Source organism: Camelus bactrianus, chromosome 16 (genome assembly GCF_048773025.1).
Source record: "Camelus bactrianus isolate YW-2024 breed Bactrian camel chromosome 16, ASM4877302v1, whole genome shotgun sequence".
NCBI lineage: Eukaryota > Metazoa > Chordata > Mammalia > Artiodactyla > Camelidae > Camelus > Camelus bactrianus.
Genome location: NC_133554.1, coordinates 57,662,937 through 57,688,540, shown reverse-complemented (window position 1 = coordinate 57,688,540; position 25,604 = coordinate 57,662,937). Strand labels below are relative to the sequence as shown.

At 59.4% G+C, this 25,604-nt stretch overlaps 1 protein-coding gene across 7 annotated transcripts in view; it reads left to right on the top strand.

Moving 5' to 3' along the window:
• Nucleotides 1-25,604, top strand: part of RBFOX3 (RNA binding fox-1 homolog 3) — a 424,204-nt gene that overhangs the window by 122,573 nt on the left and 276,027 nt on the right. The window contains exon 1 of one of the 7 annotated variants that reach the window (XM_074343841.1): nt 1,956-2,219. The exons of 5 other annotated variants lie outside the window; for them this stretch is intronic. In XM_074343841.1, coding sequence (XP_074199942.1) covers nt 2,185-2,219 — 35 coding nt within the window. In that variant the 5' untranslated portion in view covers nt 1,956-2,184. Of the gene's footprint in view, nt 1-1,955; nt 2,220-6,395; nt 7,206-25,604 lie in introns of those variants that run through there. One more of the 7 variants, XM_074343846.1, reaches the window with a different exon arrangement.

Genomic DNA, 25,604 nt, shown 5'->3' with positions numbered 1-25,604 from the left:
GGCACACGCCTGCTGTCTGCCTCAGGCCCTCGGGACGGTGGAACCGCGCCCCTGGGAACTGAGTCGGTCCCTCTTTCCTGTTCTCTGTCAGCCAGGGTCCCCCGTCACAGCCACTCATGAAGCTGCCCACACACGTCCGCACCCCTGCCCGCACCTACACGGGCCTGCACACACCTGCAGGCTCACCTTCTCTCTGTGACCTCAGCGCAGATGCAGGCTCCCCAGGGTCAAGGAGCCGTGGCGGGCCATCTTCCAACTGTCCGTGTTGTCGCCAAGCTAGTTTCGATATCCCGCCTCCCCGACTTCCTGCGCACTATCCCCCGGTGGGAGGGCACCCTTCCCTGTCAGCGCGGCCGGCTGGACTCAGGGAGTGGCCCTGCTCAGGGGGCCTCCAGACCCCACGCTCACCCTGTCACAGCCAGCTGAGGCGGCAGCCCCCAGGATGCCCCGTTCGTGATCTGCTCTCCGGGCATCACTGTGACTTGGTGCACGGGCAGCAGGCTGGGGCCTGGCCAAGGCTGGTCCACCTTCTGGGCTCCAGTACCGCACAGCTAGCTTTTCACACTAACTTCCTGTAACATTAGTGAGTGACACTGCCCCGAGCGCGGGCGGGGCCTGCTGCTGAGACTCGCTTGCTGGAGCCTCAGGGCGGCCCCACGCTGCAGGTCTGATCGTCGCCCCCACCGCACAGACGTGCAGCTGACACTCAGGGGGACGGAGCAGTTTGCTCAAAGCTGCAACCTCTTGGGTGGACTTGGCAGATGTGGCCCAGGTGCCGTGAGGGACAAGGGAACAGCTCCCCTAAGCAGACAGTGCCCTGGCCCTGCCCGGACCCGTGTCTGTTTTGGAGCAGCCATGTGTGCTGACGCGCGGCTGGGTGACCACAGCTGGCTGGACCCTGCCTGCCAGGTCTCTCCTGGTGGCTCCCTTCCCCACTGCAGCTGCCCGCACAGACCCTCCCCGCTCCTTGCCCCTGACCACCGTGCCCCCCTCGGCGAGGGCCCAGGCAGAAACCCCTTCTCGCCCAGCCACACTCAGTGCGTTCTTTAAGCCCTCGTGCGTCAGGCGTCGCACCCAGGTTTGCACGGTGGCGCGCTGTCATTTAATCCTCCTGACAGCCTGATGGCATGGGTGTCACTCTTGTCACCAGTTTTCAGATGATAGAAAGGGAGGTTTGAGATCAAGTAGCTTGGCCAGGGTCCCGCAGCCACTAAGCACCGGCACCCTGCAGACGCCCCTTGACCCGATGTGACTCGCACACTGACCCTCAGGGTCCCCCCCGGACAGCGGGTGGCTTCTCTCTTGCCGATTTGGTCCAAGGGCATGTCTGGCCCCGTGATTCGGTTGAAAGGGTGAGCTGCAGTCCACGGTGGCCAGGTTGGTCTCCTGGGAGGATCTGAATGCACATTTCCTGGCTCCTTCCCGTCCCCAAGACCATGCTTCTTTGAGGCTGGCGTGCTTGTCCTCTGGCCTCAGAGAACAGCAACGTGGCAACTTCTCCTGGGCCCGCCCCTGCCTGCGATTGTCACCCACACTGACGTTCCCCAGGGTTCAGGGTTGACATGCTCAGCTGAGCCGAATAAATTAGCATAAGCACGTAAACCCAAATTTCCTAATATCTTTTTCTCTCATTTACTACCCAGGTGTTTAGTTAGATTTAATTTCTTGCAAATGATACACCTAACCATCATTATGTCCCTAATAACTGAGCATTTCGGTAGCAAATAGTCCTGATGAAGCGAGCAGGCGGCAGCGAGGGTTTAGCGTGTCTGTGGATGGAAACTTCTGGGGAGAAAGCGGGGCTTCGGGTGAGCGACTGGGGCTCCTGGTGCTGGGCGGGGGCAGGGGGGAGCGTCGGCGCTCTTCTAATTGGTGGCTGCCGGCCCTCATTTAGCAAAGCCCGGTTTGTGCTTCTCTAAAAGTAGGTTTTACTTCTTGAATTTGTTTCCTGAGCAAGGGTTTTGCTTGCTCTCCTCTCTTAGGAGCTGTCTTTTTGGACATAAGCATTTGGGACTAGTCTTGGTGACATAAAAACATCGCCTTGTCCGAGGCTGTTTCCCTAGTGAGCGTCCCTGAAGCGCTGCCACTCTGTGTTTGGAAAAGGGTCCTTTTCTTTCTAACATTGTGCCCAGGTCGTGGCGAGTGGCTCGTCGTTTTCCCCTGACCTCTTCGCCGTAGATTTGGATGAACCTGGAATTCCAAATGCAAGGAAGCTGGGGGTGAGTCATTCTCCTGGAGTCCCCGCCCAGGACCCACATCCTGCTGGGGCTCCAACAGGCGAATCTTCGTTCTTGTCTCAGGACCGGCTTCTTCCTGTTTGTAGAGAGATGCTCCTCCAGCCCCCGGGGGCTCTCCCATCTCACCCTTCCTGTACCCAGGGTCACTCTTGTTCCCAGCCCAGGCCTCAGGTCACATCCTGAGATGGCAGCTGATTAGGATTGAAGTGGGCAAGTCAGGAGGGTGGGTAGGGGGCTTGCCGGGGCTCCCCACCCACCGGCAGCTTTGACTCCCCGGCTCTGGGTGCTCCCGTTCCCAGGGCCCCTTCACCCACATGACTTCCATCTTGTGGGTGCCCGCCTGGGTTTTAGGAACCTCCCATCATTTCGCTTCCTCTCGATCTGTCTTCCTGGAGCTCCAGGAGTTGCATTCTGGGTTTGGCATTCCACTGTGCTAACATCGGCCCCCTGGTGGGAGACGAGATAGCTGCGATTAGCCTAATGAGTGATTAATTAACAAGCGGGGGGGGGGGCTGGATGGTGGAAATGTTCTGACCCTGCCGAACAGCGAGACAGCGAGACAGGGACGGGGACGGTGCAGCCCCAACAGGACTTTAACCCTCGAGTGCACTCCTGACAGCCACACGGCTGTGTCTGCGCGCGTGTGAGGCTGCGTGTGCACACGTGGGGCATGCTGCCGTGATGCTGGGCCAGCTGCCCACCCAGAGTCCGAAAGGCGATGTCCACCCAGGAAGATGCTCCACAGGGTCCACAGGCGGCCAGATCCGCAGGGTGTGTGTTTGTGCAGGCAGGTTGCCGATTGGCACGTAGGCATCTTCACCCACAAATGAATGACGGAAACTGATCTTAAGTGGCAGTTATGCAAAATGCTGAACTATCTCTGGGCGGAGGATGTCGGAGTCTTCACCATGGTTTTTGTTGGATAAATTGTGCTGGAGTGACTTGGGTGGAGTCGGGGGAGGGCTCGGGGAATTCTTGCTGACTCACCTTGATGGGGGTTGAGTGTCACTGGTGATTGGACAAGGGGCGGGGCTGGACGTGGGCTGGGGGAGGAAGGATGGGGTGGAGGAAGGAGGAAGAGAGGAAGGGGACAGGAGGTGAGTGACAGGTCCCCACAGCCATCTCCGGGATATGTTCTGTTCAGCTCCCACTGTAATTAAATGCTCCTTTTCTTCATGGAAACCAAAGGGAACACAGTGCCGGAAACTGATCCTGGGCCTCCTCCCCGTCCTCCCAGTGTGGAGCCGGTGTGGGAGGTTCCATTTGCTCTCCCCCTCCCCACTGGGGAGGGACCCCAGGGAAAGCCGGGAGAGGGCACCCAGCCCTGCCGTCCCGCAGAGCAGCCTCCACCCAGGGGCTACGGCTGGAGGACGTGAGGATGACCGTGGGAGGAGCGAGGCGGCAAAATAACTCTGCCAACGCCCGGAGCGCCAGCCCGAGCCAGATTCCCCCTATAATGCAGGCGTTTTCTCCCCTCCAGAGCCTCCGTGAGGGCGGCTTGCTGCCTGCTCTCCCGTACGCAGGGGCTGCCGACCAGCCAGGGAGAGTGGGCCTGCCTATCTCGCAGCTTGTGACAAGGCCTGGTTCCTGGCTCTGGCCCTGCCCTGGGAACTGCTTTGAGTGGAAGCCCCTCACCCCATTCTTTGACTATGTCCGTGTGAGGGTCCTGGGGCCACCATAACAATGATCACAAACCGGGGGCTTAAAACCACAGAATGTGTTCTCTCACAGTCCTGGAAGCTGCGGGTTTGAGATCAAGGTGTGGGCAGGGCTGCGCTCCCTCTGAAGGCGCTGGGGGAGGACCCTTCCCGCCTCTCCCAACTTTTGGAGACCCCGGCATCCTTGGCTTGTGGCCGCGTCACTCCAGTCTCTGCCTCTGTCATCATTTGACCCTCTGTGTGCGTCTCCCTCCTCTTCTGTTCTTTATGAAGACACTGGTCATTGGACGTTGGGCCAGCCCTAATCCAGGGTGAGTTTATCTCGAGGTCCTTGCCTTAGATACATCTTAAATATATCTGCCAAGACCCTTATTCCAAAATGAGGTCACGGTCTCAGAGTCCAGGGGTAGCCCTTGGACATATCCTTTTGGGGGACACTGAATTCAACCTATGGCAATGCCCCAGGTTTCAGTTTCAGTTCCTTGGCCCCAGTTGTGTCCCCACCTTCCTCACTCCCACCCCCTCTTCTCAGATAGGGCCCATCCTGGCTGGCCCCTGGCCTGGCTGCAGGTGCTCTGCCAAGCAGTGGACAGCACAGAACCCGACAGAGTGCAGGCACCCTCCGTGACGTCCCATCCGCCGGCAGCAAAATCCGTTAGAAGTGGGGGGCCAGGACGGTGGCTGAGCCATGCTCGGGGCACACAGTCATGAGTCTGAGCCCTTCACGCCCTGCTGATGCTGGGCAGCACCCCAGTGGGTCCTTCTGTAAAAGGGGGTACGTGTCAGCACCTGCCTTCCCCCACAGCTGGGAGGGTTGAAGGTGCTGGCCGCCAGTGGGGCAGGGGGAGGCCGTTGGCAGGACTTCTGTGGAGGCCGTGGGATGAGGCTGTGAGTTTAATTTCCCTGTGGCTCTGAGCTCGAGCCCTGAGACTTGCTCAAGGGCCTCTCAGAAGCTGACTGGGGCCAGAGCTGCATCCACTTACAGAGGCTCTGATAGACTGAAAAGAGGTGACGCGTTGCAGGCAGGTTACAGAAATTGAGCTGCTTTAAGTGTTTACTGCTAACGGATTCACATGCTTGCCGCACACGCAGAGGGCAGAGACAGCTTCCAGGCTTGTTCTGACAGCCGTCAAGAGAGGAAGGGGGAAGGCGATGACGGGGAGGCCCGGGCCACAGTGGCCCTGCCCTCACACCCGTGGGTGCAGGGAGTCTGGGTGGGACCCGGCAGGACCGCACCGGCTCTCTGCTCCTGTCCCCGCGGCTCCTGACCAGGGGTCTGCCACCCTGCTGCCTGGAGGTGGAGCAGGGAGGCCTGTGCTGAGCTTGGAGCTGGGAGAGGGGCCTCTGGAACTTCCCGGGCGTGTGGACATCGGTGTCCCTGCAGTGCCAGGAGCAGCGGGGGCAGCAGCAACTTGGCCCTGCAGGCTCCTGAGGGGGCGAGGGGGCGCTCGGCTGGGCTGGCCAGGCGGCTGAGGCACTCAGGGCCTCGCAGGCGTCGTCACCTCCGGGGCAGGTTTTCTAAACCCAGTTGCTTCTGACACTTGGAGCTGGAGAGTCTTCACTTGCGGGCCTGTCCTGGGAGCTGCAGGCTGTTTAGCTGCACCCTGGCTTCTCACCCCGTGGGTGTCAGTAGCGTACCCTCCTCGTGACCACCAGAGATGTCTCCAGGCAACAACGCCAAGCATCTCGGGGGCAAAACCAGGCCCAGGGCGCACCACACGTGGGTGACGTTCAGACCTGCCTCCCGGGCTTTGTCGGGACACAGACTGGGCGTCCGCTGAGGTGTGATGGGCGGTGCAGGGGACACACCGGGTGGGCTGGGTGTGTGCAGGTGGGAAGGGAGTCTCGAGGAGGCGGGGGTGGGAGAGGCGGCTCTGTTGGGAGGCTGTCAGCCATGTGGAACGCTGGGAGCGCCTCCGCCGTGCGCCGAGGTGGGGGCGGCCCTCCCAGGCATGTGGGTGAGGTTTAACAGAGAAATGAGTCTGTGCGCGCTGGGCACCAAGGCCCATCCATCCTCCTCCAAGGACGCTTCCGTTTAGAAAATTCATTCTGAATCCTTTGCTCCCAGGTCCTGAGCTTCATTCGGCTCTGCCTCTGGGCAGTGGGACTTCTTTATAAGAAAATGTGCTCCCTAATAGAGCCAAGACCAATAAAATCACCACGCACACTCACCTTCCTAGCAGCACTGTTCACAGTCACCAGAACGTTCAGGCAGCCCTGTGTCCATCACCAGATGACCAGGTCGACCCAGTTCAACGTCTGGGTCCTGCGGAATATTATTCAGCCATAAAGAGCAGTGAATTCCCTGCACCTGACACAGTGCTGCACGGATGAGCCTTGAAACGCGACGCTCAGTGAGAGAAGCCGGTCATAAAAGGCCACCGATGTGAGGTGTTCAGAGCAGGCAGATCCTAGAGGCAGAAAGCAGGCCGTGGTTGCCGGGCGCTGGGGGGCGGGGGCAGGGGAGAGACTGTTAACAGGCACAGGGCTTCTTTGTGGGGTGCTGAAAATGCTCTTTATATGTTTCCACAGTATCTGAGGCCGCCGTTTGGTCCAGCCCCAGCCTTTGCCCAGCTGCGGCCACTATGGGCCCCTGGGGTCCTGTCTCAGCTTCCCTTGCCGGAGCTGGGCCTGAGTGAGGTTTTCAGGCCCCTTTCGGGGGTGATGGGAGAGCAGGAGGCTTCTGAGGGAGGAAGCTGTTGACTGAAGGAAGGCCGTGAATGGAAGCAAGGATTCGGACGCTGACAGCAGAGGCGGAGTTGGGCCCGCCCCCGTTGTCCAGGACCCCAGGGGGTTGGGGTCCAAGGGGAAGAGTGCTGGGGGAGCCTGAGCAGCAGGCAGAGGTCAGCCTCCGGCTGTGCTGTGTCAGGGCTGGGGTGTGTGGGGAACATTGGTCCAGGGGTCAGACATGAGTCAGCTGCAGACTCCGTGGTTAAAGTGACGTCTGCTGGGGAGCCCTTAATGACAAGGGAGGAGGAGCTACCCCGGGAGAAGTGGGTGAGGGGGTCACAGAGCTTTCCGGTCTGAGCCTGGGCTAGGGGAGCCCAGATGGACAGCGCCAGGTGTGGCTGGGAGCGCAGACAGGAAGCCGGGCCCGCCCTGAGCAAGTCCCCGCCCCTCAGCCCCTTGTTTATGAGATGGGGACAACGGCACCGTCCTCTCCAAAGTCAGGGGACAGGAAATGTGCCACCCAAGGGACACACCCCTAGTGAAAACGCTGAGAGGTTAGAACCGCCCGGCCGCGCGAGGCCCAGCCTCAGCTCTCTGCTGCGCCGACAGCTCGGGGCACGCTGTGAGCTCATGGGGACAGGTAAGTGGCACGCCCCACTCCAGCCGCGAGTGAGGCAGAGCTTCAGCTCCGCTCAGTGATTCCGGCGAAACTGATGGAGACCGACCCCTGAGGCCGGGCGCGTGGCGGATGCTGGTGTGTGGCCGGCGGTGGGGGGTGTCTCTGCCATCCAGGTTCATCCGGGGACCCGCGAGGACCCCCGTCCTGGGGTGCAAGGCTCAAGCTCCTGGGGACCTCACGGGAGCCCACGCCCCGTTCCTCTGAGCCCTTCCCTTTGCCCTCACACACATACCCCGCTGCCATCTTCCACTCCTGGAACATTCAGCTTATTCATGTCAGGCTCAAGGTCACCAGAGACTAAAGAGTTGGATCGGGAGGAGAGCTCAGGCTGTTTCTCCCTCCTTACTGGCGAGTCAGGTATGTGTGCCTACACGCGCACGTGCGGGCGTGTGCACGTGTGTCTGCGCACATGCGTGTGTGTGCATGCACTGTACGGAGTGCGTGTGTATGGGCATCTTTGTGCAAGGACTCACATGCACGCGTGTGTTCATGCATGAGTACGTGTGCACATTTGTGCCCTGTGTGCTTGTGTGAAGGGGGAAGAGAAGCCTCTCCAGCCCTGGGCCTGTCCCCTGCCAGGCGACAGTCCTCACCCCCGCCCATTGGACGGAGTCCTTGGGGGAAGTTACTGGACATCTGGGCAAAGGAGAGGAGAAATGAAATAAGTGCCAGATTTGCAGCGTGTTACCTGCTTTTATTAAAAATCAATGGCACAATAGAGCGATTCCACTCTATCTTACTTAAACCACATCCATGGCGTGGGAGCCAGGAGCGGGGAGGGGGTCTGGGGCCAGTGAGGGCGGGGCGCCTCGGGGAGGCCCGCGGGCTCTGTGAGCTGCTGCCTCCAGCCGAGCTCCTCCATAAAATAACCAGCTCATCTCGGGCCCCATCAGAGCCAGGATTTACAGCCAGGCCTGGATCACCGGCCTCACGCCTCTCTCGGTTTTATTCCTGCTGTTCATCACGCCAGGCCCTGCCTCAGCGCCAGAGGGACAGTTAATCAAGGCAGACTTTCTACCTTGTCATCCCAGGATTCTGCTGGGAGAAAATGTGAACCGTAAAATTAAAATCATCAGAACTTGGGCGTCTGTAAAGAAGCCAGCGGTCTGGGGAGGAGGGGGAGATTTCCCCAGCTCCTTGCCCCCTGACCCACACCCCAAAATGCTGGGCAGCAGGGACGCCACACTCGAATTCACTCCCTCTTAGTGCTGTGGGCAAGTTCCGGGCAGTGCCTCCCAGACTCCCCCCACCCCTGCCTTCCGCCCCAGCTCTGCCCTGTGCTCCCTGCCTCCCCAGGCCCCTCCCTTCTAGGTGACAGTAGAGGCAGAAAGGAAAGAGGAACAGGAGATGAGTGCCCAAGGATGGATGACAGCGTCTGACTCGGAATCTGATTGGAGGGAGAAGGGGCAGCCCCCCGCCCTGCCCCTGGTGGTCCCGGCCAGACTCAGGGAGCAGGAGGGCCTCAGACAGGCGAGGACCCCCATCTGTGCAGCCTGGCTGTGCGGATGTTTGGATGTGCGAGTGGGGCGGTTTCCCAGCTGTTTCCGGAGACCCAGGAGAACGCGATTAGCATTCAGAGCTGGGGAAGCATTGCCTCGGCCACGCATAGGGGCGGCAGCTCATCATTTGATCTTGGAGAGCAGGGGGGATGGAGCGCCTCCAAATCCTTCTAGACCCTTCTGTGAAAAACTGGGGAGGGAGAGCAGGGATCTTATTAAATAATTTTATTTTGTGGAGAAGCCAGTTGGGGCTGAAGAAACGGGAAGAATGAGACAGGACAGCAAACCCAGTGCTTGCAGGCCTGCTGGGCCTGCAGGCTTGGACCCATTCTCGGGGGCTGCCCCAGTGGGAGCCCCACAGACATACCTTGTCCAGCAGCCCAGAAGCGGGTTGTTTCGTTTTTAAACGTGAAGTTCCCTGTGGAGCCCTGTGTGCGTGTGCGTGTGTGTGTGCGCATGTGCATGTGTGCACGTGCGCACAGATGTCTCCCCAAGGCTGCTCAGTGCAGAAGGATGGGTGTGCTGGGCACTGGAACATGTGGCTTCCCAGGTCCCCAAAGGACCAGGCAAGCAGGCCAAACGCCTTCTGGAGAGCCCTGTGCCTGGAGGCGCAGGTTTCAGGGGACGCGACGCAATGCCTGCGGCAGGTGGAGGTGTTTGGGGAACCTGGCGCTTGGGAGGGGGTCTCCTCACACTGGTCTGCCCTCCCTCTGTGACCCCGGAGCTTGGTGTGGGGCTGCATGACAGGGCGACAACGATCAGCAGCTTCAGCTCAGAGGTGCCGTGGGCTTTCCGGCTCCGGAGCTGCCTCCCTGGCTCATTATTTATTTAATCGTCTCTAAATGATTCTGCAAAAAGAGGGACTGCAGGAGGGGCGGGCAGAGTGACCTTGTCCCCGGAGCTTTGGATGAACGATATTCGCCTGGGCAGCTGTCAGTCAAGGCACCTGTCTCTGCGGCCTTCAGGACTGACCAAGGTCACACCAGGCCTCTTCCCAGGCCACCGACAGCCCCAGAGGCCAGGGAGGTCCGCGGGAGAGGTGTTGGCATGAGGGGCAGCGTCGGGAGTCCGAACGGGGTTGGGGGACGGCTCCAACGCTCTGAGCTTCCGAAGGGCAGCCTGGGGCTTGAAGGCACAGATGACCAGGCACAAAAATGAAAACCCCATCTCAGTTTAGACTTTGCTGGCTGGGGACCCCTGTTTCTGACAGAGTTGCTCCCCAGGGCAGAAGAGAGTGGCTCCAGAAAGGACCTGCCCCTCTCCTGCCCATGCCCCAGGGCCCTGGATGGGAGGGGCCAGCAGCAAAGGGAGGCTGTATACTTGAACTTCACAAGTGGACCAGGGCTCCCAAAGGGGACAGAGGCTGGAACTTTGAGGGTGCCTTCCGCCATCAGGCCTCTGTACCTCCTCTTGGCGCCCCCCAATTCTACTCTTCCTTTCAGCAGGTCCGAGGCCACGCCCCTCCGTAGCTGCACACATGTGCGTGCACATAAGTACGTTTCAGAAGCAGCCTTCCTCCCCTGTTGGCATGCACAGAGGGCTGCTGCAGGCCTCAGGGCAGCTGCCGGTGGACCTGCCTGCCCACGGAGCTCAGCGTTCTTGGGCAGCACCGAGCCCCGTGCGTCTCCGCAGTGCTGGCACGTGGCAGGTGGCCAGCAGCTGCCTGCAGAGTGAGTGGTCGCCGACATTTCTAGAAGAATCCGTCTGCTGTTTGTACCCGCCCGGCATGGAGAACTCCGTGCTGGCCGCGGGAAGCCAGGAGGCAGTTCTGCTCTTGTGCAGGCTGCTTGGAGGGCGCGGGGGCGGGAGGGGGACAGTCGGGAGGACAGTGTGGCCGCCACTTTTGTGCTTTGGAGCGTCCGAGACCCCAGGCCATTCCCCTCGCGACGTTCCGTCGGATTTGGAATGCTTTACGTGATTTAGCTGCTGTTACAGATTTACCTTCCTAATTATGTTTGGCTTAGAACAATGTTAAAATTGTTTTGCATTCCCTGAGTACACAGAGCCAGGGCGTGGGAGGAGGTGGCTGGGGACCTGAGAGGTGGCAGAGAGAAGACATTCGGGATTTAAAGGCTGTTGGGGACAAGCTGCGTGCCGGTAATAAAGAACTGCCTGTGCAGAGAGGACCTGTATACAGGCAGTTACAAGCTAATGTGGACGCGGATCCCAGCCGAGCCGGAGGGCCCCGGGAGCAGCAGGCGCAGAGGGCCCTGGGCCGAGCCGCTGGCTGGCGTCCGTCATCAGTGCCTGCTCTGCCTTCGGCTCTGCTCTAGGCTGGCTCCTTGAGTTGCCTCTTTTAACCCCACAGCTGCCCCGATGGGGTGCGTGCTGCTGTCAGTCTCCTTTTATAGGTAGTTTAAGCGAGGCGCAGGGAGGGCGAGCCTCGGGCCTGCGGTCAGAGCTCCGGTGCAGCTGAAGTCTGGCCGAGCTGGGATCCTGGTTCCAGAGCCCGAGCTCAAATCCTCTCTGATGTGCCATCGCCAGCAAGACGGGGTTTCTAAACGAAGGGCCCATTTCCTAGGAAGTCGGCAAAGGAGAAGGTCAGAGGCACTGGGCACGTCTTCCCTGCGGGAGGCTCTCAGGAAAGGCCCAGCCCGGGGAAGCAGCACTTGTCCTCCTTGCAGAACCAGTTATTTTCAAGAACTCACTCTTGCATCTCGCTGGGCAGGAAACGGAGTACCAAGGGGGACCAAGTTCGGGGAGGGGCATGACCTTTCATGTGACAAGGGAGAAACTCAAGCTCACAGAGGTGTCACGTTCCTTGGTATTTTTGTACGTGGACGCATGTGCTTTTTGACTTAGAACCTGCATTTCTAACTTGCCCAGATGAGAGTGACTTGGGGTGGGCACAGTCACTCTGCACGGGTGGCAGTGCTTCCCTGAGGGTTCCAGCGTGCTCGGCCAGTGCCTGATCTCACGGCTCCCACGCCCATCTCAGAAGAAGCAGTTCTGTTCCCCGTCCATGTTCCTGTAAAGTTCAGACTAATATGGATTTGAAGCAGCATGACTTTAATCCGCTCTTTCCTAAGGAAGATACGGAATGTATCTGGGCCCCCTCTGCCCTCTCGGCTAATCCCCTAAACAAAGCCAGGCAGTCAGAACCAGGGGGCCCACAGACAGCTGGGAGCATTCGCGCTCTTCCCGCTCCCAGACCACCTGCGTATCCCTCGCACGGGGCGTCAGACCAGAGCGGAGGTCACAAAGATGCAGTCGAGCTGCTCATCTTCTGTGGGCTTGCCTTTCGTCTCCTGGCTCTGACCCGTTTGTTATTTCTGAACGGACGGGGCTGCTTACTGCCCTTCTGATTCCACATTGTCTAGAAAACGAACACGGATTCACCGGCAGCCTGGTTTCTTTCCTGCGGCAAGAAGCCCTTCTCAGTGGCTCTTAGCACAGAAATACCTGCATTTTGCAGGCAAATTGGCCCTGCAGTAATAAGCAGCTTGGCCCAGCCCCTTTTGAGAGGACCTGGCTGGCATGCCGGTGTTTCCCCGACTCCCAACCCCTCAGATCCTCAAACCCGCACACAACGCCCTGGCTGATGGTAGGAGAGCGGCTGCCAGGATGCTCTCCTCGCGTTGTTGTCAAGGCAACACCGAGGATGTGGAAACCCCTGGAGGACAGGAGCCCGCTTTCTTCGTTCTCCGCCTGGGCTCAGATCTCCTGAGGGCCACGGACAGATGTCACGCAGCTACACCGTGCAGGGGCGAGGGAGAGCCATGTCGCCCAGAAGGGGGCTGGCGGGCTTTGTTTCCCACTGTGATGCACGTGCTGGGATTTTTACGCTGCTGTAGAATCAGAGAACACTGGTTGGTTTCACAGACTTCAGCCTGCCCTAGTGCCTTCCACCGTTCCAGATTTTCCCATCTTGGAAGCTGAGGGCACGAGTCCCCCGGGGTCCTCCTCTCACGTCACAGTCAGATCTTGCTGTCTAAGAACTACCCCACCCGTCAGCCGCCTAAAACCGTAATAATTTACGGTTGTCCCTCATTATTTGTGGATTGCATATTTGCCTCCTCGCTGGCATTTCTTTGTAACCAGTCAACACAAACGGCACTTCTGCGGTCATTTGCAGACTTGTGCGGAAGAATGTGGAAAAATTTGAGTCGTCTGCCGCAGCTGAGGCTGAATAGGTGACGGCCTGCCTTCCTGTTCCAGCTTGCATGCTGGAACATTTTAGTGCCACACTTTTTGTATTTTTGTGCTGTTTTGTTGGTGATTTTGCTGTTAGAATGGTCCTGGCACAGGGCTGAATGCTGTCCGCTGTTCCTAACCACAGGGAGGCTGCGACGTGCCCTATGGAGGAAGCGTGGGGGCTGGGTGAGGTTCATGCAGGTGCAGGTTATGGTGCTGCTGACTCATTGAGCGAGCTCAGGGCAATGAACTGACAGTGTGTGCTTAGTAAGGCGCCTTTAAACAGAAATGCACAGAAAATAAACCTGTGCACTGGTATGTTGATGAAAACACGGTGGTCAGGGTCCTGTATTTCCCCTAGGAGCAAAAGTTGGCAAGGACTTTCTAGAACTCCGCAAATAACGAGAACCAGCTGAATTCTTGCTGTGTGCCTGCAGGTTGGCAGGGTGTTGGCTGATCTGGGCTGGGCTGGGCTCGGCCGGTGCTTCTGCTAAAAGCTGTGGGCTCCCGGGGGAGTTCCAGTGGCCACAGCAGAGGCACGAACCCAACACACAAACACCTTTGTAGCCTTTGCTTGCATCTCGAAGTCTCACCTCTCACTGGTCAAAGCAAGTCACGCAGCCAAGCCCGATGTCCTGGGGTGGGAAGTGCGCTCAGCTTCTGTGGGAGGTGCTGTGAAGTCACATGACAAAGGGCGAGGACACAGGGGCATGAACAGGTGGGGCCACCTCTGGACACTGCCCAGGGAGGATGTCCAGATGGACTGACCTGAGACCTGGGTCGCGGCAGGGAGGGTGAGGATGCAGAAGAGTCCTGGCCCAGAGGCAGGAGACAGGAGGGCAGGGAGGGGACCCGGGGGCGGGGACAGCTGCTCACCGTTTCCTGTTTGCCCCCAGGTGTCCTGCTGTCTCTGCGGAAGCCGCTGCTTCTCCAACAGGCAAGCTTGCTGCCCTTGCCAGCGCCGGCCAGTTGAAGGTGTCCACCTCCTGCAGAGCGTGGGCTGGGAGGGCGTGGGGACGAAGCCAGCTGATTAATGCAGAGAGCAGAGGAGCCAGAGAGGAGAGCCCGGAAAGCTCCGTGTTCTAGATGTTTAACTTCATGGCACCTTTTGTGCATTTCTGGAGTTAGGCATAAAGTGCAGATCTGTGGGAGGCAGCCTGGCAAACTGTGGGGCGTGTCCTGCTGAGACGAGGAGCTGGTGGGGTTTCTAGGATCATTCCAATTAGATCGCCTTTTGAAACCGTGTACAACATTTGCTTTTTGATTTTTTTTCCCTTCCCGTGCCTCAGGGCATCTCCCTGGTTCCTCATCAGTGAACGAATCCGTTCCCTCCACCTCTGGGACGCGGGGCCTTTGATACCGGTGTTCTCGGAAAGGAGGGAAGAATAATTAACAAATTAATTAATTGTCCTTTGTTTCCACTTCAGACAAATAAGGTAGTATTTCTAGCCCAACAGGTTGCACGTGAATAAAGGGTCATTAGTGACTATTTAAAAATGCATGTGTGCCTCCAGTGAGCAAACACAGACACCCCCCCACCCCCAGTCCTGGAAGTCTGACCGGCGCCTGACTAGCTCCCCAAGGAGCCTAGCCAGCTTCCGGGGCCTGGCCCCAGAAGTGAAGCTCCATGTGGATGTTTGTTTCTATGAAAAACAAACAAACAAAAAACCCCAAAAAAGCACTCCCCCAGCTTTTGCAAAAGAGTTGAAAGCAGGGCCTTGAAGAGATGTTTGCACACCTGTGGTCACAGCAGCATCACCACAGTCGCCAAAAGGCAGAAGCAGCCCCAGTGCCCGCTGACGGGTGATGGCTGTGCACACCATGGAACAGTGTTCAGCCTTAAAAGGGAAGGGAATTCTGACCATGTGCCGACGCGGATGAGCCCGTGAACATTATGCAGGGTGAGATCAGCCAGTCACCAAAGGACAAACCTGATTCCAGTCATGAGAGGGAGCTGGAGGAGTCCGATTCACAGAGGCAGAGAGTGCAGTGAGCGGTGGGTGCCGGGGGCTGGGGGCGGCGGGGGCAGCTGGTGTTCAATGGCACAGAGTTTCAGGTTTCCAAGATGAAAATAGGTCTGGAGTTCAGTGGTCGTGTTGGCCGCCCAAGAACGTGAACGTACTTAATACCCCTGCACTGTCCGCTCAGAAGGGTTTAGACGGCCATGTATCGCTGAACTGACGAGGGTGTCACAGCCAGAGGCGCCCCAGAACTAAGCCAGTGCTTCCCCGAGGAGCGGGGGTTCCGCGTCCACTAATTCAGTGTTGGCAGCGATGGTACAGAACGCACGTCCGTGAACAATGGGACCCGCCCGCACGTTTACGTGTGTCCTTCTCTGCACTGTGTGTCTGCTGTCTGGGCCCCTGGTCCCGCCATCGTTTCCCTGGGCTAATGTTTACGAATGTGGTCTCGGACCTGACTGAAACGTTTTATCCCTTGCAGTGAAGAGCGTTTCTCTGAGTTGGTCTGGGAAATTCCAGGCTGCAGACACCAGCTAATTTCCCGTCTTTGACCCTTTCTGCCATGTTTCTGGCAAACGTGAGTCGACAGGCTGAGGTCCGCAGGCAGCATTGGAATTCAGGGCTTCGTGCGTGTGCTGGTCCGGCAGCCCTGCCCTCGTGCCCCGTGTTCTTAGGAGGGAGTCAGTTGGCGGATGAGAAATAATATTTGTTGAGCATGGTAGAGGGTAAATCATATTTATACTTTACTCTGGGAATAAAAGTACTTCCAAAAGCATATTTGATTTTGAAATCACCTTTCTGATTAAGAGTCCCTTTAAAAGGACAGTTAAATAAACTGTCATTGGAAAGACTCCTTAAGTGTAGACGTGGTTTTCCATTTACTGGTGTGTTGGAGGGTTTTAGGCACTGGTTTGAATCTCTGTTTTCCACTTTTTTCTTATATGTTTTTTTTTCCTTCGAAGATGTTTCAGACAGGCTCAGTCCCCTAAGATTCTTGCCTGCTGTGGCTCTCCCTGCCACTGGGCTCTTGTCGGAATCAAACGTCTTCAGAGCCGGAGGCTGGCCCCGCTGTCCGGGTACAGTGCTGGGGAAGCCCTGCTGGTCACATGTCCCTAGGATCCCATCACCGGGCACCTCCTGTACGCACCATTGGGTGGGGCCTGGGGTGCTGGAGGCCCACATCCTTGTGTCCCACCGCCCTTCCCACCACCTTCCCTTCAAGAGTCACAGAGCCCAGTTCCCAGGTCAAGTCAAGGATTCATGCACAGGGCCTGGGCTGAGCAGAAGCATGGGTACCTAGATCGAAGACTGTTTAATTTTTAAACCCTCCCTTTCCTCCTGTAAGAAAAAAAACATTGCAGGGATCATGGCTCTGGAACCCAATGGAGCCAGAGTCAAATCCTGGCTCCCACTTAAGAAGCGTGTGACCCCAGCGAGACACCGCCTCTCTACCAGCCTCAGTTTTTTCATCTGTGAAATGGAGCTCCTGGTTCCGCTGACAGGGCTATAGGAATGAGAGTCGGCATCTACCTGGCTCAGAGCAGAAGGCCATCGTTCGGGGCACAGATGACAATGATGTGGGGGGGTGAACTGGGGCACCGTCTGCTCATTGGTCCGGGCCTGCACCTCAGGCCCGGCTCATGGGGACCCAGCCTCACAGCCCCCAGCAGCCTGACCACCCTGTGCTTCTTAGTAAAGTCGCTGCCTGCGGGACCGGATGAGAAGTGACAGTTGATACAAAATCTGACCAGTTCCATGGCGTGGTCTTCCTCCTCCAGCCCCAGACTTCTGCATCTTCTTTCCCACCTTCCCCACCTGCTGCCCCCGCACCAGTCCCCCTCCCACTTCCTCCCCCGCCCGTCTCGAATTCAGGGCCACCCAGGGGTAAGGATGGGACCCATGACCGTCCTAGAGCCCTCGGCGTGGACGGGAGCCCCCTGTGCCATCCCTGGAGTGACCAAGGGCCAAAGATGATGTCATCTTCCACTGCTGCCTAGACACTGGCCCCCCACTGTGTCCCTACAAGAGCCATGCTGCTGGGAGGGCTCCCTCGGGAGCTGTGAGTGTGTGCGTGTGAGCTTGTGTGTGCCGGTATGTGTGTGAGTGTGTGTGCACACATGTACGGGCACGTGCACCCAGTGGCTGCTTTTGCAGAGGTGCTGCTGGCATCAGTTGGGGGGGTCTCTGGGGGGAGAGTTGCTGGGAGGCTGGAGGCAGGTGGCGGGGGGTGGGGGGAGCCGGATGTCTGAGGGTGTCCTTGTTCCGGGAAGCGAGCGGGAACGGGCCGGAAGCGTCCTCTCCCTGGTGAACCTGACGGGCCATGGGTCACGCTGGGGCTGGGGCGGGGGGTGCTCACATGGATGACTGTGTCCCTGAATTCGAAGGAGAGCGTGGTCCCTGACCATGAAGGCTGTCAGAGGAGTTTTTGTGAGCAGGTCTTTTTTTTAAAGAAGGAGAGACTTAGATAAACAGAGAAAAGCGGACAGGCCTCCGGGCAGGAGAAAGGGTGTTGGGGGTGGCGTGGGGGGGCCTGTGTGAGGGCCCAGGGGACGACCGAGACCAGCCTGGGAGGGCACGGGTGCCACCGGGGTGTGAGAGGTGAGGCCACGCGACCCTCCCGCGCCTCAGACGGCCGTGAGTCCCGGGGGCCCCTCCAGACCGGCTCCAGCACAAACCGTGGTTCCTGGGTGCCACTGTGGGGCTGGGAGCACTTGTGGGCTGCCTCCCGGAGACCTCAAGGAGGACCAGGCACCGGCGGGGGCTGGGGGGGCATACTTCGAGAGGCAGGTGGACGTGGCGGCGGCTGCCCTGTGACTGCCTTAAGGCCGAGGGGGAGAGGTGACCTGGACTCACTCTCGGAGGAGGAGGAGGGCCGGGAGCCCGGCCCTCGGCGGTTTCAGTGGTGGCGGCCGCGTCGAGGGGGAGCTCGGCCGTGCCCAGCAGGCCTGGCAGCACGTCCTGGGCCGTGCGGTCCTGCCGCCGGCTGTGAGCAGAGCAGTTGAGAGGCAGAGAGGCCTCAAGGAAGTGTGTGCGTGTGGGCGTGTGTGCGTGAACGTGTCCTCCATGCGCGCTGGGGGCGGGAACGCAGGTGCTCTCTCTGCTGTATGTTCTTACGAGGGCACTGATCCTATCAGATCAAGGCCCACCCTTGTGACCTCATCTCTCACCTTAATTGCCTCCATAACATCCCGTCTCCAAATAGTCACACTGGAGGTTGGGGCTTCGACGTATTGATTTGGGAGGCAGGTGGTGATGAAGGCAGAGCCCCAGGTTCCCAGCTTGGGCACCCAGACAGGTAGGGGTACAGCAGGGGGACCACGTGCAGTTCTGAAACAGGTCAAGACTCCGGCATCCGCCCCACCTGGCCCAGCCCAGCCCTGACTCTGGTGGGCTCTGAGGACCCTTCCCAGGGATACACGGGAACCAGAAGTGCGTGCAGAAGGGGCAGAGAGGAGGCAGCCTGCGTGGGAAACCCTGTGCTGGTGCCCTGGGCCAGTGGCACAGAGCCGTCTGCAGGGGCTGTTGGGGGGCGTGTGAACCCCGCTTCCTGGAGGCACTGCCTGCGTGAGGGCTGCCCCTTTGCGCCCTGGGCTGTAGGGGCTGCACACGTGGACACAGGGAGAGCTGGTGTGATGGAGGCCGACTGTGTCCCGGTGGTGCTGGTGCTGGTGCTGGCGGGAAGGCCAGGTGGGTGTAAGGAAAGCATGGGTTCCATCCACTGCTGGGCGAGCCCTCGGGCTGCATGAACACAGCCTGCTCCCAGCTGCTCTGCACAAGGCTTCCCTCTGCTTGCCTGACCCTGACGGTGTCTCCAGGGGCCCCTCATGACCTGTCCTCTCCCTCCCTGCCCACCCCTTTCTCCCTGGGGCTCCCCTAGGCTCCAGGTCCTGCCTACGCCCAGAACAGGGCATGTGCTAAAGTGTGAACCAGGCCCCTCGCACCTCCTCTCTCCCCTGGCTCCTCCCCGACCTGGACGCCCCCTCCCATCCACCCCAACCTGGTGCAGCCCCTGCAGGGCTGGCGGTTGTTTACCACGGAAGCCAGCAGCCAGCAGGCCTCCCCCGCCAATCTCATCTGGGCGGGATTTTAATAAAGCCCTCGGCACAGCTGGCTCCATGCATCACTCAGTCCCCGAAGGTGGCCGGGCCTTTGATGGATACACGACAGTCAGAACCCACGGCTGCAGTAACGTCTCGACAGCCTGCTCCCCACCCCCGGCAAAGCCCCCGGGAGAGCGGGAGCCTCGGAGGGGAGGGAGGGGCTCACAGGAGAGCCTTCTGCTCGGAGCCCCAGGCCACAAGCCCTAATGAAACGAGATTACATGGTTCGGACTTTGACACACCAGTTTGAAAAATGGACATTTTCCCTCTGCTTTCTTTCTTTTTTCATTATTCTGGTCCTGCCTGAGGGGGGGGAAAGAGGCTCCTGTGGTTCTGAGAGGAGCTGAAATTGTGTAAGGGGGGCGTGAGCAGATGGAGGCAGTTGCCAGATGGGGGCGCTGCTGGGGGTGCTGGAGAAACTGGAAAGCTGGGCGTGGTGCCTTTCAGCCTGTCTGGCTTCGGGCTTTGGGGGCTGTCTTCCCTAGGGTCTCCTAGGCTTTATCACTTCCTTCTTCCTCCTCTGGCCTCAGAGGAGACCCCTGCCCCCAGGAGGAGGAGGAAGTGCAGCTGGGTGCTGCCTGGGGCCACCTTGTCTCACTTAGTCATTTGGGGTCCACTGCTGGGGTGATGAGCCCACATTCCCTGCGTCCTCTATCTCTGTGGCCTCCCTGCCTGGTACCCAGTGCCAGACCCTCATGGTGTGCGCCTGTCTTCACGTCCAGGCGATGCCCGCACACCCTTCTCATTTTGGACCATTTGCATCCTGCTTTCTTCAGAGCAGAGGGGCTGGGCGGCGATGCCATGCGGTGGATGTAACCTGTGAGCCTGAGGGGTCCCCGGGGCTCGGCCACCTGGGCGGCATCCTGCTGGCGAGCCCCCAGTCCCCTCTGCAGGAGCTGAGGGGTCTCACTCCATTAGAAGCGGCAGCCGCACTGGACCAGCCACACTTCTGACACCAGCTTCAAGTTCGGGGCTTCCAAAACCACCCTCAGATACTGTAATTGACTAGAAGGACTCCCAGAACTCAGAAAAGCGATTATGCTCACAGTTTTGGTTCATTACTGCCAAAACACACCGATTAATTTCAGCCAATAGAAGAGGCAATGGGGGCCGAGTCAAGGAAAGCAGGAACCGGCGGGGCTTCAGCTTTGCTTTCCCGGCTCTACCCGCTGATTGCTGTGCCTGTGGAGAACCCCAAAACCTTCATGAGCAGGGGCAGGCCCACGTCACCCTTCCCAGAGAGGCAGGAGAGGGCCTGGGCGGGGCGCAGGAGTGGGAAGTCCAGGGGGGCTGCCACACCTGCCAGGGGCCCCGCGCCAGGGCCGTCCAGGGGCCGCCGGCTCTGGGCTGGGCGGGGGCGTTCCTGTCGGGAGTCCCTGACTCAGGGCCGCACACACGATCTGAAAACCCTGTGGCTCAACAGGTATTGTAACAAACGGCAGTGTGTGTGGAGTGCGCTCTGGAGGCTTCCATCTCCCCATGAGGGAACCTTTTGTGAAGCGAATCATCAGCCAATTGGTGTTTTTTCAACAGCGGATTTGCCTAAAGGGAGACACACCTGTTAATCTTAGATCTCTCATGATCCCACTGCAAGGAAGGAAGCAGGGATGCGAGAGCGTCCAGAACTTGCACAGAAACATACGCACCTTTGAATTCTGCGCTGCTTTGCAAGGTGCTCTCACACACGTCATGGAGTCTGGACCCCGGCGGTCACTCCGCCTGCAGGTGGGAGGGCGGTGAGTTGCTTTCCCCTACATGGAGATGAAGACACTGAGGGTCAGCGATTAAGGGGCTTCTCCACAGTCGTGTTGTTTAAAAGAGGCAGTGTGGCATGTGCTGTGTGCCCACAGGCCCCGGATGCCTCCAGATTTCACACATGCACACACACACGCACACTCAGGTGTCCACTGTCGGTAGCTGGTGAACACCTGTCGCTTGCTGTGCCTGTCCTAAAGTTCTGGTCTGACCTCCTACATCTGCATGAAACCTGTGCACACGGGTCTTGGCCGTGGTCCTCTCCAAAGTCCTCAGGAAAGACCGCAGAGCCCCCCTCTGTCCGGGGTGCTGGCAGGGGGGCCGGGCGGGGCCCGGAAGACTGTGCTGGTGGCAGAGGTTTAATCAGGCAATGAAGGGCCCCTCCCCTCCCCTCAGCTGTGCAGTGACGCCTGCAGGTGACTTCGTGGTGCTTCTCTCCTCTCGGGTCACCTGAGCCAAGTGCCTTGCTGTTCTGTCACCAGGAGAGAGAGGCCCGCCTGCTGAGAGGTGAGGGGAGTGAGCGAGGCCGCCCCCACCCGGCAGGGGTACCACGCTCCACCAGGCCCAGGGCTCCCGGGAAGAAGCTGGGCTCTGCCCAACCGGCCAGCCGGGTGGGAGGCACTCAGCGAGCCCCGCCCAAGGGGAGCCACGGCCCTGAAACAGGATGTCCTCTGGTCCACAGGCGGCCTTTCCAGACTTTCACCCCAAGGGGCTTTTCCCTTTGTGTCGCTGTGGATTCGAAAGGCCACAAAAGAGGCAGCTTTGCTGTCAGACCGAGGGGGCAGCACCCAGGCAGCCTGGCTCAGCGCTTCCGAACTGTGAGCAGCAGCCCTTCCCCACTCCCGGGGGGGTACAGGGAGGGAGGCCCCCACTGCCCTGTGTCCCCTCCCCTGGGCTTGTCCCCAGGCCCACCCCCGGCGCAGGTGACAGGATGGGTTGCCACTGCAGGCCCACCCCCGAAGCCCTGGGCGCTGTGGCCATCTCGGGCCCTGAAACGAGTAGCCATTCTTCCTGGACAGGGAAGCAGTGGGAACAGGGGCCCTTTGACGCTGTCCTTGCTGCACGTTGTGAGGGAGGGAGGAGGCTGGGGGCTCGGCTGTGGGCAGGGCAGGAAGGGGCCGCTTGGCAGGGGCTTCCACCGAGGCACAGCTGGCCAGGAATGCCCCAAGTTCTGTTCCTGACCCAAGGGCTGCCGATGCAGGGCGCTACTCACAGGCAGGGCCCCTGCTGCCCCTTGGCCCTCCCGGATGTACTGGGACCTGTCCTTGCAGGTGACAGCCCTTGGCCTTGGTGGACACCTGTGGGCAGCCCTGCCCTGCCTTGGCGGGGCCTGGCAGGACTCCATGGCTGGCACCACATGGGTCCTGGGGAGCAGGGCAAGGAGGAGGAGGGGATGGAAGGAGGCACAGGCCCCCTGAGAGCCCTGGGGAGCGGAGAGCCTGAGGGGTCGGGGGCATCTGCACTTGCGGAGGTGGAAGGAGCTGACTCCAGCGTGAGGGGCTCCTCCTGGGGTGTGCAGTGTGCTCAGAGGCCCGGGTCCCCATATCCTGCCCCCTGTACACACAGACTGCCCTCCGAGGAGTCCCCTCTTGGTCACTCACACCAGGCTCTGCATCCCGCCGCAGCCTGGGTAGAATTCTGCACACTAAGGGTTTGCCTCTTTGGAATCTCTATGTGCTTTCAACATGCGAAGGTTCTGTCCCACTTTGCAGGGCTTCAGCCCAGGGGCCCCGGCTCGGCGGTCCTCACAGGTGGCAGGGTGTGGCCTGAGCTTCTAAGTGGTGTGGGAGGTCACCTGAGCGCCCCCGACTCAGACCCCTGAGGGTGGGACTGCAGCCTGGCCACTGTGATTTTAGGGTGGGTTTACTCACTCTTCTAGGCGGCGGTGGCCGGCACTGGCTTCCTGCATGTTGGCAGCTGGGGAAATCGGTGGCTTGGGAGCCCTCTGGGGACAGAGGGTGGGACTGAGCCGGCCTCTCCTGCTGCCCTGGCTCCGTCCCAGCCCCCCTGCCCTGCAGCTCGTCCTGGTCATGGGTACCTAGGAGCTACCTGGGCAAAATGGACAGACATCGCATCCCATCGCTGTCCAGCAGCGGTCTCTGAGCCTGGCCAGGCTCCTCCTGGACCTGCCTTTGCATTCTCAGAATCCATTGCAGGACCCCAGTGCAGACAGGCGGCGACAGATGGGAAGCCAGGTGGAACAGAAGGGGTTAACTGGGACATAAACTCATTTGCACATTGAAATACATCCTAAAGGGGGGGGGGCTTCGTTTGAAAGTTCTATGCATTAATCCATCTTCCTATGGAAAGGAGGAAATTATTCATAATTAAAAAGTAATAATAATGTAGTGCGAAGGAACTCAGCTGTATGTTACCCAGAAAGAAGCTGGGAGGGTGGGCAGCCTATTTTTAATGGTCTCCATGGTGACAGAGATTTTGTTTACAGTGATTTTTTTCCCCCTCTTGTTCTTCAGCAAGGCAATTGCTGATTTGCATTTTATTAGAAAGTACTGCTGGCAAATCCCTGATGTAGACTGGAGTGGGACCCTGGGAGGGGCTGGGAGGGGCTGGTAGGGGTCTGAGCCTCTGTGGGGCTGTGCATGGACCACAGCCCCAGCAAGAGCACAAGAGGAAGAGGGAGACCCTCAGCTGCTGGGGAGTCCTGGCCCCAGCTCGATCCCCCAGCGCACTGAGGATCTCCCGACCTCCACAGATCCCATCCCAGACCCCTGAGGAAGGGGAGGGGCTTAGGGACCCCTGTCTCTGTGCGCCGTCCCGTGCAGTCCCTGCCGAGGGGCACACCCTTGCCCACCCCCCAACCCGTTGCACAGCGTCGTAGCACCGCTCTGTGTCCACTGCGCCCACCCCCCAGAGCCCCCAGCCGCCTGCTCAGGGCAGCTGGGCGGGTCCCAGCGACTCTGCCCCCAGCCCGTGCGAGGCTGGCAAGGGCCACTCACTGAGGGCACAGGGCCCAGGGCCGCCGGCTGGGCTGCAGATGGCGTGGCAGCTGTGTGCCCCGTGGAAGCCAGTATGAGTGGCCGCTGGCCAGGCCGCAGAAGGACGGCGCAGGCTGGGTGTGCAGGTGCCAGCGCTTCCCGGGCTGGGGGCCCGAATGGGTGCCTGACGGCTGCCCAGCCTCCTCCTGTTTCCCACCGCCACCAGGTGTGGGTCTGAGAAAGGGCAGAGAAGCCAGTCTCCACTCTGTGGCTGTGGCTCTGCCGGCGCCCAGAACCTTCTCCCCTCACTCCGGTGAAAACCTGCCACCCACGTGCCACCGGCCATGCGGGAAGGATGGGGCTTGCGAGCTTCCTCAGAGTTCCTGTCTGTGGTCCCTCCCCACACCCCCCAACCAGGACTTTGGAGTGCCGTGGGGACTCACAGCGCCTTTGGGGTTCTTAAGGGGTAACCAGATCCATGGCACATCTTCCACCCAGAGATTCGCACCTTCCTTTGGGGGCATTTGGATTCCAGGTCAAGGACATTGAGAGAGCGCAGCCCTCAATCCCCAGCTTGGGTAAGGACATCCGTCCTGCTGAGGAGGACCACGCGGGCAGCCTTCCCCCACGGGCGCCACTGCTGGTCTGGGTTGGGTTTGATTTTGGTTTGGGTCTCTCTCCTTTTTGTATTCCATCTACAACTGACCGTCTCAGGCAGCTCCCCCTCCCCTGTTTTTGTTTTTTTTTTTAAATCAGCAGAGCCTTTTGGGAAAATGCCCAGATTTCCCCTTTCCTGGGAGTGGAGGAGAGACAGGGTAGAGGTGGCTTGTTTCTCTGGCTACGGCATGTGCGATGGAGAAAGTCTGGGGTTGGGGTGCACAGGGGCTCAGGGGTTCCACTGTACTGTTGGCAGGAATCACACCACACACACGCATCACACACACTTTCATACACATGTGCACATATACACAGTACATACATAAATACACAGCATGTGCACTCTTGCATGCACATACGTACACACATTCAGTGATACACATACATACACATCACATGCACACATCACACTCCTGCTTACACACACATGGCCCTGCTGAGACCGTTCATTCTTTCATGTGTTCAGCAGCCCCTCAGTGCTGCCCCAGGGCTGCAGGAAGCCCGGGTTTGGCTTGTTCATGGGTCCAACACACAGTAGGTGCTCAAGAACGACTCGTTGCCAGAATGAATGAATGAATGAATGAATGAATGAATACATGCTCTGTGTCGGGCACCGCAGGAGACGTAAGAGAGTCTGATCTGGTCCTGCCCTCATTGATTTACAGTCTCATCGGGGGAGTGGGATGTGGGGACAAAGGACTTGCAAACAGGCAGTGATTACAGGACAGGGTGAGGGCAAGTCTGGGGCCGGGGCCCTGAGGAGGATCACCTAATCCAGACCCGGGAGGGAGGGCAGGTGCCTGGCGCTGGGGCCTGCAGGCCGAGCTGGCCTTCATTATACCCGCAAGAGCCCCTCGCAGAAGCACCTAGAGACCTGCCCTCTAGACAGCATTAGACTCCCAAGAGCCAGCACTGAGAAGATACACAGTCTAATTAGAAAATGGACAAAAGTCCACAAACAGTCGTGTCGCCAAAGAGGACAGACAGCTGCCACGTAAACAAGGCAACAGTAAGGCCCCTCGCAGAAGCAGCTTGGTTTGTGTTCGGCTGAATAACTTGGGGAAGATCTGAGGATCCCGGGGGCCCAGAAGCCGGGGGCCTTTCGGCACGCTGCCTGCGGCGGTGCTGAGGCAGCAGCGGCCGGGCCGTGCTCTCAGGGCGCAGGCAGACGCCGCTGGCTTGGGGCGGACTAAGGCTGTGGGGATCTCAGAGGACATGGACCCAGAGGCAGCCCGGCCCCAGAGGGCCCAGCATCCAGGAAGCTGCGTGTGTCTGGCGTCCCAAAGGCAAGCTGAGCTGGAACAGGAAGGCAGCAGAC